Source organism: Erithacus rubecula, assembly GCF_903797595.1.
Source record: "Erithacus rubecula genome assembly, chromosome: 19".
Taxonomy (NCBI): Eukaryota; Metazoa; Chordata; class Aves; order Passeriformes; family Muscicapidae; genus Erithacus; species Erithacus rubecula.
The window spans coordinates 9160631-9180258 of NC_136671.1; the positions used below are offsets into that span (position 1 = coordinate 9160631).

Here is a 19628-nt window from a genome sequence, read left to right on the forward strand (position 1 = left end):
GCTCCCCCTCCACCCTGAGCCCCCTGGCACTGTCCCATTCCCACTGACCACCAGACCAGCAGTAACAGAATAAGCCTTATTCATCATCATAATAATGACATCAAGAAAGCTTTCCTCTGCTCCAACGAGCACACTGCAAGAAATTACATCAACAGATCTTCAGTCTAGACAATGGGAGAAGATAATGAAAATTGAACGTGTGGCTGAAGCACCCAGGAAAACAAGGATTGTGTAAGGAGCAAACCTCTCCAGCACCTCCTCCTCTGCTGACATCCCATACTTCTGCTCTGATGGATAATGTCAAAGGAACAAAATGTCTTTTGCAGCCACAGAAACTGAACAAATCTGTAAAATGATCGCAGGCTACAGGAGTGCTACGTTCCAAGTCCTCAATGCTCCTTTCAAATCACTGCTGCTTATCCATACGAATAAATAAGAATAAATTACATGGAGTGGATTATGACTATCCAGAATAATCACCTCCTAATTCTCACATGGAAGTTACAGGTAGAAATCCTCTGGAGTTCAAAGAACTGAAGCAGAGTCCATGTATCCTTCAGAAGGATGGAAAATTTTTAAATGGAGCTTAGCACATTCCACAAACAGGAAGAAAGGTTCCCTCTCTGCTTTAGTCCATTGACTCATTAGTTGCCCTACACGTAAACAATCTGGGATTAAAAGCTGCATTTCACAGAAACACAGCCATTTCTGAAAAGCTTTCCCTGGCCAGAGATGCCATCAGCACAAACCACGCACTAATGCAAGAAGTGGCCATTTCTGCAAGAGTTCATCTCAGTTCACAGCATGATCCACCTTAATAGCAGCACTCACAACGAGCAGAAACAAAAGTTGGCTAAAAACAAAATCCAGGGAGACTTCAGAAACAAAAGCACATCCAACTGGACTGCAGAAAAACCTTTTGATCATATATTGTTTTTCATTTCAAAGAGGAAGAAAGCGGCAAACAACAAAAAAATCAGAAATGTTCCATTTACTATCCACATATCACGAGTCAACTGAAGTATGTTTAGGGCAAGTCAAATCAGGCCTAAAATTTGGTGAGAAATGCAGCTTGGACCTAGGGCACCTTTTTCTGAAAGGGTTGGAAGGGGCTGCCCAGGGAGGTGGTGGAGCCTGGAAGTGCCCAAGGAACATCTGGACGTGGTCTGGGTGACAAGGTGGGGATCAGACACAGGCTGGACTCTGTGGTCCTGGAGGGCAGTGATTTGATATTCTGTAATTGCTGGTTTAACACAGGGAAGCCCCAGGCAGGCAGAAGATGACTTATCTGCATCCTCATCAAACCATAAATTCTGCATGCAGCACAGGTTGCTCCAACCTGGTCAGCCCCTCCATCTGTCCTAAAAAGAGATTTATTTCAAGCATGAGCTGAACAATCTGTTGAAAGCAGTTTCAAGCTGCATCTTGGAGCTCTAGTTACTCCAGCCTTGATCAAAGAAACCTGCTGAAAAGCAGCCTTCAAGGTTAAACTCCATTCTGGAATTAAACAGCTCTCACTGCCTATGAGCAGCCTGGCAGGGCACAGGCAGCAGCCACACTGCCAAGACTGGCACAGGTGGAAAATGCCTACTTGAAAACATGTCTGAAAAGCTAAGAAGAAAACACATTATGTCCTTTCTAACACAGAAAAGGCCACGTAAGGCAAGAGCATCCATGATCCTCCCTCATAGATGATTTCCAGCAGGAACAGCACACCAGAAGGAGCCTTGGAGAGGAGCTCAGCCAAAGGCAGGACTTGTCCTTGGCTGCAGCACTGGACAACAACAGCCACTCCTGCTGTTCACCAGAACAGAGCAGGGACAGCCTGAGACTCCAAGGAGAAGCATGCCAAGCAGGAGAAATGAAACTTCTGCTGGGTGTCTGAGTGTTGTGTGCCCAAGGATGGCCACTGGAACTGAGGAACTGTCCATAGGGCAGCCAGAGCACATCCCCAGTGGATACAGGAATATGTCCAAACCAGGATTTACAGAAGAAAGGGAAGCACACAGCACTCGTTCTGATACTTCCAAGAAGGATGGAGAGGGACTTCTTCCAAGAGCATGTAGCAACAGGACAAGGGGGAATGATTGCAAACTGGCCAAGAGGAGGTTTAAATTAGATATTAGGAAATATTTCTTCTCTGTGAGAGTGCTGAGGCCCTGGCAGAGGCTGGCCAGAGAAGCTGTGGCTGCCCCTGGATCCCTGGAAGAGTCCAAGGCCAGGCTGGAAGGGGCTTTGGAGTAACCTGGGACAGTGGAAGGTGATTTTGCCCATGGCAGCAGGTGGAACTCAATGGCCTTTAAGGTCCTTTCCACCCAAACTATTCCATGAGTCTATAAAAGTTCTGCTATTCATTTCACACAGATTTTGTCCCTGAGGCTCTTCTGAAAGCAGTTCACACCTCAGAAAAGGAAAGGGCACAGAATGAGGCAATGGGTGTATCCATACACACAATACTCCTACTATTGGAACTAGGTCAAGAAGCTCCTTACTACTGGCCTCCCTACTATTGGATCTTAAAGGAGCTTTCAATTACTTATCATCAGAGCAGAAGGGTTTTTTTTCCTTGTAAATCATCAGAGTTCAGATTTGTGGGATGTTATCTGGTGTACAGGTGCACACATGCACACCACAGCTCAGAAAAACAACAGCCAGCATTAAAGAACCACACCTGCATTAAAAATGAGCAGTTCCAGTCACTAATATATTCTCCAGCAGGCAGAAAGAGAAGAACAGAAAAACAAATTAAGAATGAAACAGCAGCTTCACAAAGACCGGGAAGAACTTAGTTAAAGATTTAACTCTACCAACATTTCCTGTATTGTCAAGAGCAGGTCATAAACTTTTATCTGCTCAGATCTCCAGTCTGTAAAATAAAGCTGGATTTACTTTTCCATTCTCTCTGTCATTAGAGCAGGTACCATTCCTCTGCCACATGTGGCTCCCATAGCACACTAAGTTCCTGATGGCTCCTGGCACATCCAAAATAATAATTATTTGAAGAAAATGCCAGATATTCATCAACTCTGTGGCCAGTGCTTTGACTGAGGAGGTTTAGCAGTGCCTGTCCCTCTCTGCACTCCCAACATCCCATCTCCACATCACAGCCACCTTCACTTATTCCTGTGTCAGGGGGAATAAACACTGAACACTCACAAAACACCAAACCCAATTCATTCTGCTTCCTCCCCGACTGCACTGAGCTCAAAGTTCAGCAGAAGTCAATACTTCCCCAAATGACTCTGCCCTCAGTGCTGTAAAAGCTGCTTCACACGTGGCCACTGGGGTTCCAGCAGCTCCTGGGGCAAATTCCCAGCACAGAAAGACAGAAAAGATCATTGCACCATCTAAACTGATATATTTATGGCTTGTAAACTCACAGAATCACTCAGTGTTGAAGGTGTTCCCCAATGCAAATCCTTCTGTGAGTCAGTAATTAATTAGTGCACCTGCTCATCAGCAGACAAAGCAATGAGTGACCCCAAACTCTGATTTCTCTCCATGAACACATCACACCACAAGCACACATCACCTCCACAGGACTCTGCCACTTTCTGGCCCAACTTCACCCATTTCTGGTCCATTTTGCACATTCACACCCCCTGAAGTTCACACCGAGCCATTTCACTGAACTAATGCTCTTAGAACTGTCGTGGGTGATTAGTAAAATATTTCACCCCAGAGCCCTGTGGGATGGAAGGGATTAGAGCTCAAACACCTGCCCACAACCCCCTCCCATTCCTGCATCAGCAGCTTCACTTATGCAAATTATTTTAATGGAGAAAGTTTACAAGAAGGGAGCCAGAAGCAGGAGCTGTGCAGCTCCAACTCTACAAAAAAAAAAACAGCCCCGAGATCCTTGAGGCATTATCAGCAGTGAAATCTGAAACTAATATAAAAGCCTCTAAGTACATGAATTTTTTCAGGAATAATTACACCAAATTGCAGTGTCAAGGACTTGCCCTTCCACCAGATTGCTGCTGCTGAGAAATTACAAGAAAGGGAAATCAGAGCAAAATCACATCTCCTCGCTCTGACTGCAATTAAGGCATTCGCCAATCATAAATTATGGTTTTTTTAAACAAACACAAAATTACTGAAGACGTGCCAATTTTTTCTAATCTTTCTCAATCTCAAATGTTTAGAACTTTCTTTGCAAGTAGCAAGTATAAACCTTGACTGAGAGACCAAGAACTACAGCCAACATGGACGAACGCCTCTGATTTATTTGTTCATTTATAGGCTCAGGATGCAATTTTACAGAGATTTTAAATGTTTATTTCCACTATCCAAATCCATCATAAAGTTGCTAAAATTGGACCAAAGATCCTGCCCCAAAGGCCTCTGAACTGAAAGCATGACAGGGTCAACAAGTATAATTTAAAGCACTGGCAGAATGGCCCAGAGCCACCACAGCTGAAAGTGGGTTGTTTTTTTTTTCTCTTTGTACAAGTGCATTTAAAAGGTTTAGCAAGGCAAGATTGATCAAAAGTGAAAACTGGGATTAAATATTTGGCCTAAGAATCAGATCTTTCAAACTCTTTTAAACAGAAGTTAAAACTACTGGAATGTTTCTGTATTTTTGAACAATTAGGAAAATCTCGGGTAAAAAAAACCAAACATCAAAACCTTTAATAAAAAAAAAAATCACAATATAGAATTACTTCAAATATGAAAATGAATGGAAGAGGATAAAGAAGAAATGGAGAAGCCAGACTGGAGACTGAAAAACAACAGCAAATGATGAGAAAGCTCAAAAATGAATTTACTCTCAAAGCTGTGTCCCACTCCCATGGCTGTCCCAGCCATCCCTACTTGGGACATCAGGAGTAAAACATCCACCCGTGATTTGTCTTCTTTTAATTGAGTTATGGGATTGTTCAGGTTGGAAAAGCCCTCAGAGAACATCAAGACCAACTGCTCCTGCAGCAATGCCAAGGCCACCACTGACCCCTGTCCCCAAGTGCCACATCCCCACGGCTTTTAAATCCCTGCAGGGATGGAGACTCCAGCACTGCCCAGCCTCTTCCATGAAGGAATTTTCCTAAATATCCACCTAAACCTTCCCTGATGGAACATGAGGCTGTTTCCTCTGGGTGTCAGAGGATCTAATTCCATTCACCACCACCCTTCTCCACCTACAGCTCAGTTTCACAGAGCTCGTTTTCCCTGCTGAAATTGAGGCAAAAAACACAACAAGCAGCAGCAGCCAAGCCACAAATCTGTCACACAGAGGTTTATTCTGCACTCCCCTCGGGACAGGGGTGTCTTTCTCCAAGGGCTGAAGCACTGAGTGTTTCACTGGGTTCCCTGGAGCTTTTTAATTTCCCAGGAGGATGCAGAAGCTGCCGGGAGCTCTTTGCTCATGTGCACCTTGAGCAGAGGCAGAACTCCCCCAGGCACCCAGCAATTCCCAGCTCCCATCTCGAGATCCTGCAGGAGCTGGGAGTGCAGCTGGTGCCCATCTGCTGTCACACATCCCAAACTCGATCCCTAATGATGGCTTTGATCTGCACAGCTCCACCAGATCCCAAGAAATCAGCCCTTTCCCCTGCTCCCTCCTCAGCAGGACATGTCCCAAGCTGACAGGACAAATTCCTGCAGGCTGGAAGGGGGCTGAGGGGCTCTACAATCCTTCAAACATTTCAAAAACTGTCATTTATTTATGCAAGGTGTATTTATATAGGTGTTTAGTCAGTATTGGAATGATTTTTTTGCTTAAGTATGGGGTGAAGCTCCTGTGGAAAACAGCTGTATTTTCTAAGCAGGAACTGCTGCTTTTGCATCAATTTAGTTCAATTAAATTCTGCTATTTGGTTTATGCACCTGGACCTGACGGCTCCTGATGGCTTTTTACTAATTTTATTAATTACCAACGAAATAAAGCTATTATTGATAAGAAGATTAAACCAGGCCATTCCACATGATTTCACCAGAACAGAAACCAAAGGCTGCACACGCTCGTGCCCTGATGTTATAATTCCAGTGTTAGCTGAAACCATTTCACACAGGAAGGTCTGGGCACAGAAAAGCCATCAACTATAAAAGGAGAAAGAGCTATAAAGTTCATTCATTTTACTAAAAAAAAACCATCTGGCAGGTCCCACAGCACCTGCAGCCCACCAAATCAAACGATTGCCTCACATCTGTATCCCAACATCACATTTCAGAAGCTTTCCCCAAAAACACACCTAGGATCATCCCCCTGTTTTTAGCACAGAAGGCTGCACACTGATCTCCCCCCAGATCACTGTGATCTACCTTTTTTCTTATTTAAGGTAATGACACCCAAGGGAAGGTCTGTGCTGCAAAACATACGCTGCAATCCTGCAGCATCCCCAGGGAGAGGTAATTGGAGCATCTCTCCTTCCTGTGTGCCCAGAGATGCTCCAAGCACCAGATGCTCAGGAGCTGAGACACTCAAGGGCCTCCACTGAGGCTCAGAAAATTCAGCTTCAACTCCTGCACCTGCCCAAGGTGCTACATGTGAACAAAGGTACATCAGGTGTTTTCTAACTGGCTCCTGATCTGTACAATACAGATAAGAACAAGCTGTCCTCCACCCAGACTCTCATTCCTTATCTCTTAAAGCTCTGCAAAAGAACTTTCATCCTCCTGTGCTCTCCTGTGTGTTATCAGGGTATGGGACATTGCAGGTACAGTAAAAACTGAGTTCCTCAGAGAGAGAGAGAGCACCCAAACAGAGCCAAGAGCAGCACCCAGAGCAGGCAGGAGCCCTCCCACACAGCCTGCTACACTGACAGCCAGAATCCATCCCCAGGCACACATTCTTCCCAAAAAAACTGCTGCAGTACAAAGCTGACCTGAGATAAAAAGCAAGTACACGTTGTCAGCAGCCCCAGTATTCTGCATGCACACCCAATTATTTTGAGAGAGCCATTTCTTACTGTCTTCACAACCACACACTTCTGCTGATGGCAAAGCAGGGAGGCTGAATTTCCAATCAAAATTTCACTACTCTGTCTCACCCTGAGCCAATGCACCAAAAAACACAAGTGTTCAGCCTTTCTTGTACTGTTAGTTCAGAAAAATGCAAGTCTTTCCCCTTCCTCAAACAGCTCCCAAGGAACTTGTGCTTCTTCATACCAGCTCTGCTAGATAGCAAGATAAGCTTCAGTTTATCATTTAAACTTCAGATTTTGGACATCAGGAAGAATTTCTTCATATAAAGGGTTGTCAGGCACTGCTTGGAAGGGGCTGCCCAGAAAGGTGCCCAAAACTGAACAGTTTTCTTGCAGCAACAAAGAAACACCTAGAGAGACACAGGAGCAGAATAGCAACAAAAATGAAAATTACCCAAGCAATTGTCAGGAAAATTTTCCCAGAGACAGCACAGTAAATGAATAAACACAACACGGAGGCGTTAAACAATGCCAGAGAAAACACCACCAAAATCACCCAGACTGACAGCAGAGACAGGGGAATGTGAGCCTGCAACTTGGAGATTTACAGAAGTTTCACAAGGTGCAAGAAATCCCTGAAGGCAACCTCAAAGAAAGAACTGAAATCCACAGAAAGAGCAAAGTAAGGCCAAGAGCACAGAATTACAAAATCAGAAGCAAGAGACAACAGAGCAATGATGCTTAACCCTGAGCAGGAGATGTGGCTTGGATTTTAACAATATTCAGCACCAAGACAGGAGGAAAAGAAATCACAAACAGCTCAGGATAGAATTGGGAAGGCAAATCAAGCTCTGTGTTTTCAACAACCCTCAATCAGAGTTTTAATGAGCCAGTTTGAATACTGGATAAGAAAGCAAAGGGCACATCAACCACCCTGCAAGAAGCAGCTGGGTATCAGGGGCCAGAATTCACCCCTACCAAGTGAAGATGAGATGATAACTGAAGAAAAATATCATGTTAAAAGCATGATTTTGAAGAAAAAAGTGACTTCAACATGCTCCCTTTTCCACCAGCAGAACAAGATTCAAAGGAGCACAGGAGACCAAAAAAAAAAAAAAAGATTGGGAGAAAAATCAGAATTAACTTAAAACAGAGGTAATCAGTGAAAGCAGGTTAGAAAAGGAGAAATGAGATGAGAAATATCTACAGGCTCAGGGAGAGAAGCCTGGACAGATGGATGCTGTGTTTTGTTACCATGCCCGTGGTATTTGTATACCAAAAGCACCCAAAGCTTACGTGATGTTTATAGTAAGGGAGGTTTAATGTCAATTTTCCAGTGGTGCACACAAGAGGCTTCTGCAAGCCCTGAACCCTCTCCCATTTGTTACCTGATTTCTTGGACCATTTTTCTCAGCTTCACATTACGCAAATCCTTTACTCAAACTAGAACAAGCTGCTGGCAAATAAAAACAGCTGTTCTTTAGTGCTCTTCCACTCCCTTTGACCAAAATAAGGGAAATGTAAAATTTACATGGAAAAGTAAAAAACCCCAGCAGGCAAAAAAAAAAATTCAGAGCGCAGTTAATTTACTGCTTTCCCACCAAAACTTAAGATATTTGAGAACAATGCTGCAGAATACGATTTAGGTTACATATTTGCTCATATTTCCACAGGGCTGACTTCTTTCCCATTCCAGGCCTGATTTCAGCAGGATATTCTGCCTCTGACAGCCTTTCTGCCCACCCATGCGAATCTCCCTGAAAAACAGGCTTTTAGGAAACAATGTACAACAGAAAGATACCACAGCTCTCACAGCTCTTGGCAAGGCTTTTAGGAACGAAAGGAGGAAATGCAGAAGGGAAGGAAAAGCAGATGACAGAGGATGGAAGAAGGGTTGTTTTGTTTTGGTGCTTAAAAAAAACCAAAATCACACTAATCCTCTTCCTTAGGCACTCCCGGCTCATTAGTGTTTTCTGTCCTTCCTCCCCAAAACTGTGATATTTAATTTCAGGACAAAACCAGTCTGAGGATAATTCACAAAAACTCAGCAATAATCAGCCCTACGGCCAATAAACTCTTCACCCTCGTAGTTTATTTGCTGCTAAGCCTTGGCCTGCAGCCTTGGAATTCATTCTGCCGGCACTACAGCTATTTCCTTGTAAACAGGAAGCCCCCTCAAATTTGCATTACAGTAAACTCATTTGCTTCATTTAGCCTCAGCCTTATCTGGGAAAGATAAAAGAGTGCCGACAGGTGTACTGGGCTCCAGCAAGGAGACAAGGAGTAAAATATTGTAATATTTCAAGAGGAGATAATGCCGATGCACAAGACCCCATCTGTGGGCTGTAGGTGCCCACCAGAGATAAATCAACACGTTCCTGTGAGCAGAGTGCTGCAGTAATGCAGGGACATTTATTCTCAAGCATGGATGTGATATTCCAGTGACCTTCCTGCTCTCTGTCCCAGTGACAGCCAGGAGTGACAGCGGGGATGGCTGCACACCCAACGTTACAGAGCCGAGCTCCTGCTCCTCCAAGGAGCTGCTCACACACACAGAAATAATGAATATCTGGAAAAATTGTTTGATTTCAAACAAGAGAGGACTCTGTGTGTTGTATTTTTTTACTGTTACTATATCAACCTGCCTTTAACCAGCAGATCTATGTCATTTTAAATGAATCACTTTGCCAGCGACACAGAATATTTCAGTATACCCAGCACACCATGTCTGCCTTAATGAGAGGAATCAAAAAAAACCAGCAGGAAGATATCTGACACCAGAATAACGGTCACAATTTCCTAGTGTATGAGGAAATCCCTGCTTTCAGTTAGGAGCTGAGAGGCTCAGTCATTTCGGGTACCCTGGAGCCGTTTGTGGTCCTGGGCTGAGGTAAGTCCCTGCTCTCGGTTATGTCCGTGCTTCCTTCCGCTGCCGTGCCTGCCATGTCCCTGTCCCACAGCACCAAACCTCTCCTCACTCAAGGCTTCTCACCTCCTGCAGAGCACACAGACCAGGGAGGGTGGCGAGCCACGCTTCTCCTTTAATAGCTCATGCCAACAGGTTCTGCCACAGGAGCGAGGCACTTTGCCCACCTTTCACCTTCCCTCCCACTCTGCAGAACTTCCTCTGGCACCTGGCTGCCTTTCCCACCTTGTGGAGCAGGTGAACCATCCCTCCCAGCTCGGGAAAACCACCAAACACTGGCACCATGTAAATGCTGGAGCAGGAGAGCAAAGCACAGCAGGTTCCTCAGGCCTCGTGCTGTGCCTGCTACGAGGCTTGGGCACGAGGGATGTCGGTGCAGGCAGCAGCTTTGAGCCTCTCCACAAGCACCAAGCCTGCTGATATTCCTCATGGTGTTGGGAGGACTCCTCCTGCCCTGCAAGCCTCCATGTGCCACCTTTCACCTGCCCACAGGGGTCACATCCCTGCTGGGAATAGGGAGCAGCAGCGCTGCACACCACCGAGGACACCAGCAGAGCACGGAGAATCATGAAGCCACCAACACCCCAGCAAAGCTGCACCTCGAACTAGCAGGGCAGGAGGAATTTCATGGATACTGTGATGTTCTTGAAGTGTAAACACACACCAGGAGAAAAGCAGGTACCTCTGTCTGTCCAGTAACACCATCCTCAACCAGACCTTAAACACAACAGCCAAACTTCATCACCTGCGATCTCACAGCCCCTGCAAGGGGGATAAACAAGAGCTGGGCATCCTTCACCCTCCCCTGCTCTGCAGCCTCGCAGCATTCCAGCAGAAAGGCAGGAAAACGAGTGAAGAAGTGGGAAGAGAGCTCCAGCGATCCCCGGCTCACAGCAGACAGCTAGGCTAGGCCACCAGCAGGCTTCCAAACTGCCTACACATTCTGCAGTAAAATTTGGTTTAGATTCTTCCTGTTGCAGCATTTTGTTTGCTGGCCGAATCTACATTTTATATATGTGTATTATACACACACAGAGCCATGAAGAAAAGGAAAAGCTTAGTTTTAATTTCAGCAATAAATAAGCGACGCTCGGGTGATTTTGTAACAAACACATAACCACGGGGAAAAAAAAAAGCTGTTTCGTAGAAGAAAAGCTGCTTTTAGCACCAAGCCACAAGCAAACAACCTCGGCTGTGCCAAGACACCCGTCTGGTGGGACCGGGGAAGGTCGGGGCGATGGAGCCCAGACCTGCACCCGCACCTCTGCTCCGTGAGCTGCCTGCTAAAGGCGAGCTCCAGCCCCGTCCTCCTCCCGCATCCCCTGTCAAAGCCCGTGAAGCATCACCAAAAAATCGCTCTGCGGAGCGGCACGGCCACAGCGGCTCGGCTCGGCGCTACCGACTGCTCGGGAAAGGGAATCCCTCACCGGGCGGACGGAGCGCCGGGCTGGCGATCCATGAACCCCCCGAGTGCGGGGGAACCGGCGTTCCCCCTTCAGCCGCCGAGGGACCCCGCACAAGTTGTGCCGAATAAACACACGCAAACCCAGCACACCCCGCCGGCCCCGCGCTCGCCAAGGCCGGAGCCGGTGCCGGCGGAGGCCGCGGCACGGCCGGACCGTTATGTCCGGCCCGGGGAGGGCGCCGGGGGCCGGGCCGGGGCCGCGGCGGGGCGGGCGGTACCTGGGCTCGGGCAGGGTGATCTTCTTGCTGGCCCTGGCCGCCGGGGTGCTCTTGCTCTTCTCCATCGCCATCAGGTAGCTGACATCGGCCAGCACCGCCTCCAGGTCCGCCATGTTCCCGCTCCGCCGCCGGGCTGCAGATGGAGGCTCCGCCGGGGCAGCCGCCCCCGGGGCGGGGGTTGGCGGCGGGCGGCGGCGGCGGCTCCGCCGGTGCGGCCGAGCGGCTCCCGGTGCGCGTGTGCGGAGAGCGGGGGGCCGCTCCCGCCTCCCGCCCTGCGCCCCGGGGCGGGCGGGCGGCAGGAGGGACGGACGGACGGCTGGCTGGCTGGCTGGCTGGACGGACAGATAGCGGAGGGAGGGAGGGAAGGAAGGAGGGAGCCCCCGCCGCGCCCCCTCAGCGCCCGCCCGCCCCCGCCGGGCCCATGGCGGCGGCCGGTCCGCCCCCGCCGCTCGCAGCCTGCGCGGCCCCCGCCGCCCCGGGCCCGCAGCTGGCGGCGGCCATGGGCGGGCGGACCGGGCTGCCCCGCGGCGCCGCCGAAAATCCGGACATGGATCGGAGCGGGGAGCAGGGACGGCACCCGCGGGGGCCCTCACGGCGGCGGGGGCGCGCTCTGCCATGAGGGACGGAGCGCCCCGAAAAGCGATCCCTAACTCCCCGAGGCCAGGTTGGACAGGGCTGGGAGCTGCGATAGTGGAAAGTATCCCTGCCCGTGGCAAGGGTGGAATGGGGAATTTAAGGTTTATTTCTGTGGGATTCCATGGTTCCCCATAGGGGAACACCAGAGCCATCTCCAGCCGCGGAGCGCTGAGCTGCCTGCAAGCCTCAGCACCCGGTTGGGCGCATAAATTCCGAATTAATTTCCTCATAATTTATTAAAGCGCGTGCATAACGAAAACAGGATACAAATAAATGCATTTGTGTCACAGCCCATCGTTGCTCGCTGAGCCGCTTGCTGGCAAAATAATGATGCAAAACAAGGCACCCAGGTGTCCTCGGGCTGCGAGCGGAGCTCCCTGCTCGTGTTCCTCCTTCAAATAGTAGTAGCTCCACTGCAGCCGAGCAGATATGCAGATTTCAAGTGCTTTCTTTTCTGAATTTCGTCAAATATGTCATAAATAATTGGCTCAATGAAAGGCTAAGTCAATGACAAGTCTGAAGTTTGAAACTCAGCGTGTTTTGAGCTCTTTTCAAGTGCCGCCACTCCTCCTGCCTACATCTTTATGAAAGTTAATGATCTGATTAAAGCAAGGTAGAGTATACAGCTGGGAGGATTTCACCATGTGCCTCATTATGAACCGTCTGAGAACCTGCTTTTTGTTGAAAATGTTAATTTAAGCCAACACTTTCCACCGGAACAGATCCACTGGGGAAGGTTTTTGCTCCACCAGAGCCAAGCTGAGGCTCAAGGTGTCCAAACAAGTGTGGAAGGGAGCAGAGAAAGACATGAGGCACATCCCTCCTGGAGCTACAGGGTAAAATCTCCCACCAGCCCTGCTTAAAAGTTTCACCCATCCAAGCTACGACATGGAAAGGAGCGTTTTTATCTCCTGAAATCCTCTGGGCTGGCCATGGTTCCCGTGGCTGCTCCCACTCCAAAGCTTCTTGCAGAGCCTCCACACGGGCTCTCCATTTGCAGGGGTGGGAAATTCCTGTCACCACATCCCCAGCCCGGTGATGTGACTGGACACGTGCCTTCTGTTGGTTCTTCCCAGGGGACTCCCCAGTTTTGGTTTCTGCAGCCCCTCTGCCTAACTCTGGCCGCATTTCCACGGAAAAAGCCAAGTTTCATTTTCTGAAACGCGACTGTGCAGCAGCAGCAGCACACGGGGAGGATTTCGGTGCTGACCTGAGGGTGTTGTAAACACCCCAAGTAAACAGAAACCATCACCCCAGTGAGGAGAGCCCTGTGTTTACTCAGATATTTGAATGGCTTTACAGTGGTGGTGACAGCAAAAGTGGCCACCAAGATGCCCCTTAGGATTCCTAATGCTCTCCTATTTATTCCTGTGCCACACTTTCACATTATGAGCTGGATATTATTGTTGTGTGGACATCAAAGACGTTCCTGGTGACAGTTTCTAGGAAGTGAGGTCTGGTGAGGGCCAACTTAAGGAATTGGTTCTCTTCTTTCTGCATTTTCTGCTGGTGTGACAGCAGCAGCCACCAGGGTGATGGTGGCTGATAAGCAGAGGTGTTTTCTGCACTGCTGATTTCCCAAATGGGGCTGCAGTGTGGTCAGAGGTGGTGGCACATCCCCACAGCCACCCCACGTCAGGCTATTCATGCTCACCTCTAGCAGCATCTAAAACACATGCATTTTTCAGTGTTACATTCAGATATCTTAAAGGTCACTGGGACGGGTATTTTTTAACAACAGAGTGGAATCAAACCTGATTTTTTTTCCCTAAGCAAGCAGAACAGGCAGTGCCAGCCTCCTCCTTTTCAGGGAAGTTAATCCCCCAAGTGCAAGCCTGCAGCTTTCCTTAGCCTGTGTTGTATCCCAGGCCGAGTGTTTGCGTTGCTCTTGTGTTGTTTGGTGCCTCCTGGGTTGGGTGTTTGTGAATGTTTATAAAGAGTGCTCTGGGGATTCCCCCAGGTAAAGAAAACCCAGAGATAATCGATGCCAGGGTTAGCAGAGGTCAGAACACGATACACTCTGAATGCATTTAAGTATCTCCTGACATTTCTGTGGATGCTGATGGATGCTGCTCAATCAATTTAAACGTGTCTCGAGGCCTGGCTGGGCTGCAGGAAACCAACGTCCCCTCTGCTGCTCCTTCCTTCCGAGGAGCACGTTCCTCCTACCATCTGTGTGAGATTTAAATGTTTAATTTTGCCCTGCTCTGCTTCACAGCGTGACAGATGATATTACAGAGAGCTACGAGGCTGTTGTAGATTTATTAGTTTGTCCCACACTGACACCATCCCATCAAGATAATGCTGCAACAACATTACCCAGGACGGAACCACATCCATCCTGGTGCCCTCCAAGCTGTGCCAAATCCCTTCTCAAATAAGATCTCTGCTCTGTGCTGATGCCAACAACATCTCTCGAGGGGAATGTTCACATAAAAGATCATTAAATATTATTTTTAATACTATTTTTGCTAATATTTCTGATATACTGCCAGAAAGGCACATAGGTGGGGATTAAGAGCATTGAGGAGGATTTAGCTCAGTTCCCTCCATGGGCTGCTGCTCTCTAGGGAGAGGGCAAATGATTTGCTCCTTTTTGGCAGTGCTGGTGGATGCCCAAGGGAATCTGGCTCTCTGTGGCTTGTTTATAGCAAGGTTATGTTTTGCTGCAGTTCTGGCTGTACTTTTGGGGTGCCTGATTGAAGGGGAAAGAGCAGAACCCCTTTCCCCACGCTCACCTCAATGTTCCCAAGGAGCTCCCGAGCCCAGAGTTGCCTGGAGGGGATGCAGTTCCTGCTTAATGAGGCTGTGTGAGGATTCATCAGGCAGCAATGCTGCAGTGCCTGGAGCCAGTGGGACAGGAAGAAATACAAACCATTCCTGGGAAAAGCAGGGCAATGCCAGCACTCCCCATCCCACAGCCTCACTGCTCCAGCATCCCAAAGAATCAGCCTCACTCCATCCCCTCTGCCTGTCAGATTCTGCACTTTGCCAGACCCTGGGGTGGCTGTGGCCCCTCTCCCCTCCAGTGGCACATCCATGCCAAGCCCACAGGCATTCATTCCTCTGCAGCATCCTCATCCAGGCTGGGGTTGCATCCCATCTCCTTAGTGCTGTGCTAATAAGTGGTGAGAGGCAATATGGGAAACAAATAGAGTGAATAATGGCCACGGCTGCTGCTGCTTTTATTCACTGTCTGTGCCAGAAGGAGCAGTTTTACAGAAGGCAGCCTCTGCCCTCGCAGTGCCCCTGCATTTGGCACCCCAAGTGCCAGGGTGGTGGGAGCTCCACAGCTCTGGCCTCCTGGAGAAGCAGGGTGGCTCCTCTGCATCTCTGTGGATTCCTCCAGCTTGCTCCTGAATACTCTAACAAAGGCACTTCAGCCCCTCAGAAAGGTAAAGCCTCAGTGTAGCTTATCATCATCATGTTCCCTTTTGCAAATAGCTGACATGATGAGGAGGTTGGGTTTTAATTAGGAAACAAGTGGCAATTCAGTTCTCAAAAATACTATTCACCATCAAACATTTGTACTGGCATAGTCAGACTAGCAATAATTATGTCCTCTGGGGGCAGAGATAAGAGCAGAGTTGAAAGTCATGCAACATCTATAAAGTCTTGCATGAGAAAACACAGGCACGAGAAGACCGGGGCCTCCCGTTCACAATTGCATCACACCATCCCTCTCACCATGTAATAAAAATACCTTACTGACATTTTCCACTGCACATTTTCTTCCCCTGACATGGCACACAGCAATGTCCTGGTGCTGCCTCCCACCCCAGGCTGTGCCTTGGCAGCTGCAGCCCGGAGCCCTCGCTGTGACCCCTTGGTGGCACACACGGGGACATGGCTGATGTCACAGCTTCCCTCCCTCCCTGCACACTGATAAATAAAAAATCATCACCCCCTCACCTGGCCAGGGCAAGCTTTAAAAGCACAGGAGCAGCATCAGGGCAAAGCTGGGTCACAGAGCCAGCACTGCCACATCAAAACCATCCTGGGTGACTCACAGAGGCACAGGGGTGACATTGGAGAGATGAAACACCCACCCTGGAGAGCCAGAGGCTGCATTAGCACCCAGCCCTGGTTCTGCTCCTTAAGCAGCATCACCTGGAGCATCCCCAGTGCACCCAGCTGGGCTCCTCTGCAGGAGGGGCAGGGAAGCTTGAGCCGTTTTCACACGTAAATCTCCACCTGTGGCTGTTCTTACAGCTCAGTCATGACATGGATATGACACCTCAGTCCTTGCTACAGGGGCTCATTCCAGCCCTGCCCATGGGGGTTAGAGGGGCTTGAGAACCAGGGACAGTGACCCTCACTGACCCCTCCTCCTGGGTCACAGGGCACCTTCCCCATGTCCCCAAGCCTGTGACATCCCGTGCCCAACTCAGAATTGACCCGTCTTCAAGAGCTCCCTGATTTAAAAACATTATAGTGTGTTGTTACAAGTTTAAGCAAATAAACCCGATGAGAACTGGAGGAGTAAATGTCTAAAAAGCCCCACAAAGAGTCAAAGTGTCCCTGTTCAGCACTGTGGTGGCATCAGACACTGCAGGACCATTTTCCCTGCACAGGTTGATCAGACAAGCAGATGTCAAGAGGGACCCATTGAACATTTACTGTTCCTTAGGCTGGCTTGAAAGTAACTTGATAAAAGGGGGAAAAAATCAATAATTGCCTAATTTAGCTATAAATTCTGAGGGACAGAAGGAGAAAAAACAGCAATTGTGCAGATATTGAAATGGCAGAAGGTAATTCAGATTCTGTCCCAGCATCTATGGAAGGTAAATTGTGCAGTGCTGGAAACTAGAGCCTTCCTATCCTGGGAGGTCCTGCTGCCCATCACAGGGGTGGATCAGGACAGGGTCAGCAGCTGGAGGGTGCAGGGCTGAAATCCCCCTGGAGCACTGGAGAGGCTGTCTCTGCTCCTTGGAAACAAGTCTAGTTGTGTGAGAAATGCTTTCTAGTTATTTCTCTTCTCTGGCTCTTTGTGCTCTGAGTCTGTTTACACACAAATTGGCATTTGCTGCCCTGGCTGATCATTCACCCAGATCCCATCTCACCCATCTGGTCTCAGCACTAGCCCTGGGCGCCTGATGTCACCACAGACAGGGGCAGTGACAGCTGAAAGGGGCACCACAAGCTGCTCCTGCACCTTGGCTGCCTGGCCCTGGAGCCCCCAGGAGCTGCTGGTCCAGCCCTCACATAGGCAAACCCAGCAGAAACATGGGAATGCACTGCCTGCTCGGGAGCGAAATGGCACGGGGTTTATTTGTACTTCTGTCACATCAAAGGGGCCCTTGTTTGAATTCTTCTGCCTTTAGCCTGGAGAAGAAGAAGGGGAAAGATTGGGTCCTATTAATAGCCTTGCATCCCACAAGATCCGAGCCTCGCAAGAAGCCATGAAAGACTGCGGCATCTGATTCCCTGAATAAATGAGGTAATTTAGGAAGAAGTGCGTGCTCAGCAGCCTTCATTACTGCCTTCTGCAGCTTGGTGGGAGATAACAGTGACAACTCTCTTTGGTATCAGTAGCACTCAGGTCCCAGAGGAGCTGTGCTGTGCCCAAAAGCATGGGCAAGGGTGATGGGTGCACCCCCTCCCACAGAATTCCTGATGCTTCGGTAAAAATCTCTGGGACTGGCACAGAAGGAGGGGAAGGAGCACCCCAGCAAGCTGAAGGGCCAGCAAAGGAGGGGCACGGGTTCCTGCATGGATGCCAAGAGGCTGGTGCTGATGACAGCACACCGGGATGTTTGGGAATTCACTGCACTGGGAAGGAGCCAGCAGGGAGCAGGATTGTGTGGTGGGGCTCCAGTCCTGCATCCCCAGGGAGTGAGCAGGCAAAGCCACTCACTCACAGTCTGCTGTGGGAAAGGGCTGGCAGCTGTAGATGGGCTGGCACGGCAGGGACATCTTCTGCAGGCCCCTGACATCATCCCAAACCAGGGGTTTTCACTCGTGTTCCACTTGTGTGGAACACCCTATGGGTAACACCCTCTGGATCAGGCAGAGTGCACGGAGGGCTCTGACCCTGCTCCGCAGCTCACGTCCTGGCAGTGCTGAGGTTTGTGTCAGCTTTCCCTTAAGCAGATTTTCAGGCTCTAAGTGTCAAGATTAATCCCGACACCAAAGGTCTTTGTCGCAGCCGGTGCCTCCAGCTGCGTCACTGCCCCACACGAGGTGCTGGGACTGAGCTGCCCTTTGCATGTCGGGTCTGAGGTCACCAAAGCCACCGACTGTGCTGTCCCCAGGCTGCTGGATCTGCCCTTTGCCAGCACCCAAATCTGTGCAGCGCCTAATCTGGAGCGAGGCTGGGGAAAGGAGCTCACGATCCCAGCAGTGCCTTGCAAACAGCAAAACAAGGATTTGCAGGATCATAACCCATCCTATCTGCAGCCCCATATGCCAAACAATTAATCTTCCCTCTTGGTGCCCTTGTAAAGCAGGCCAGTAAATTCCCTTCATTTCACAGCTGAGGGAATGTGGTTCCAGTGAAACCACTGCCCATGGGAGTGGCCGCAGGGGCTCTCCAGAGTGGGTCAGTGGGCACATCCACACGGGTGGCTGCAGCCCCCCCAGAACAGCCTTCCCCGGGGGAAGGGACTATTCTCAGAGAGATTTACACGTCAGAGAGCACAGTGAATAAACCCTCAGTGACCTCAAAAGCATCTTTCTGCTAAAATGCATCCCCATGGCCTCAGCATCTGCAGCTCAGCTTGACCCTGTGGCTTGGAAGAGGCGGCTCCAACGGGAGCGTGTAGCAGCTCTCCTACAGGCAGCAGCCTGTGCCATGCGTTCTGTAAGGGAATTAGGGCAAATTCGGGCACCAAAATCCCATTCCTGAGGTCCTGATGTCGCCATCCCTGCAGCGGCCACTGTCCCCACGGGAGCAGAGTCCTTCAGAGCCGGCGGTGTCCAGAGGGATGGGGGTTAAAGCGCCCCACTTCCCCTTCCACACGCCCTCTGCCTTTGGAGCTCATCTGGGCAGATAATGGACTTTGCCTTCTGACTTAATCTGCTGTAAATCTCCCCCGTAATTGCTCATCATCCGGAAACCTGGAGAGAGCCGGGACGGACATTCTCGCCGTGCGAAACAGCCATCCTCTCCCTCCCTGCTGCCAGCCTGTGCCCAGAGCCCCCAGCAAACCCAGAGTCCCCAGTATGCCCAGTACAACCAGCACGTCCAGCCAGGGGGAAGCTCCCTATTGAGGAAATGAGAGGACAGCTCTCCCTTTCATCCCCAAAACCTAAAGGGCTCTGTCTCCCTACCCTGCCTCAGTTTCTTGCACCCCTAAAAGAGCCGAGGGGCAGCACCCAAACCCTGCTCAGCACGGGGGCAGAAGCCCATCTCAGGAACTGGGTTCTGCTGGGCGCTGCTCGCAATCCAAAGCGCCTCTCCCGGCAGCTGCGAGCAGCGGTTTTTGTTCTGCGGCTGCCGAAGGAGCAATCCCGTCCTGCAGAGGAGCACCAGACGTCACACGCGGCGAGGTTGCTAAGTGAGCTGGTCCCTCCTCATG

At 49.7% G+C, this 19628-nt stretch overlaps 1 protein-coding gene across 1 annotated transcript in view; it reads right to left on the minus strand.

The window, feature by feature from the left end:
• Positions 1-12078, minus strand: part of GRK3 (G protein-coupled receptor kinase 3) — a 56283-nt gene extending 44205 nt beyond the window's left edge. The window contains exon 1 of the mRNA XM_079322717.1: positions 11473-12078. Coding sequence (XP_079178843.1) covers positions 11473-11585 — 113 coding nt within the window. The 5' untranslated portion in view covers positions 11586-12078. The remainder of the gene's footprint in view (positions 1-11472) is intronic.
• Positions 12079-19628: the final 7550 nt, after the last annotated feature.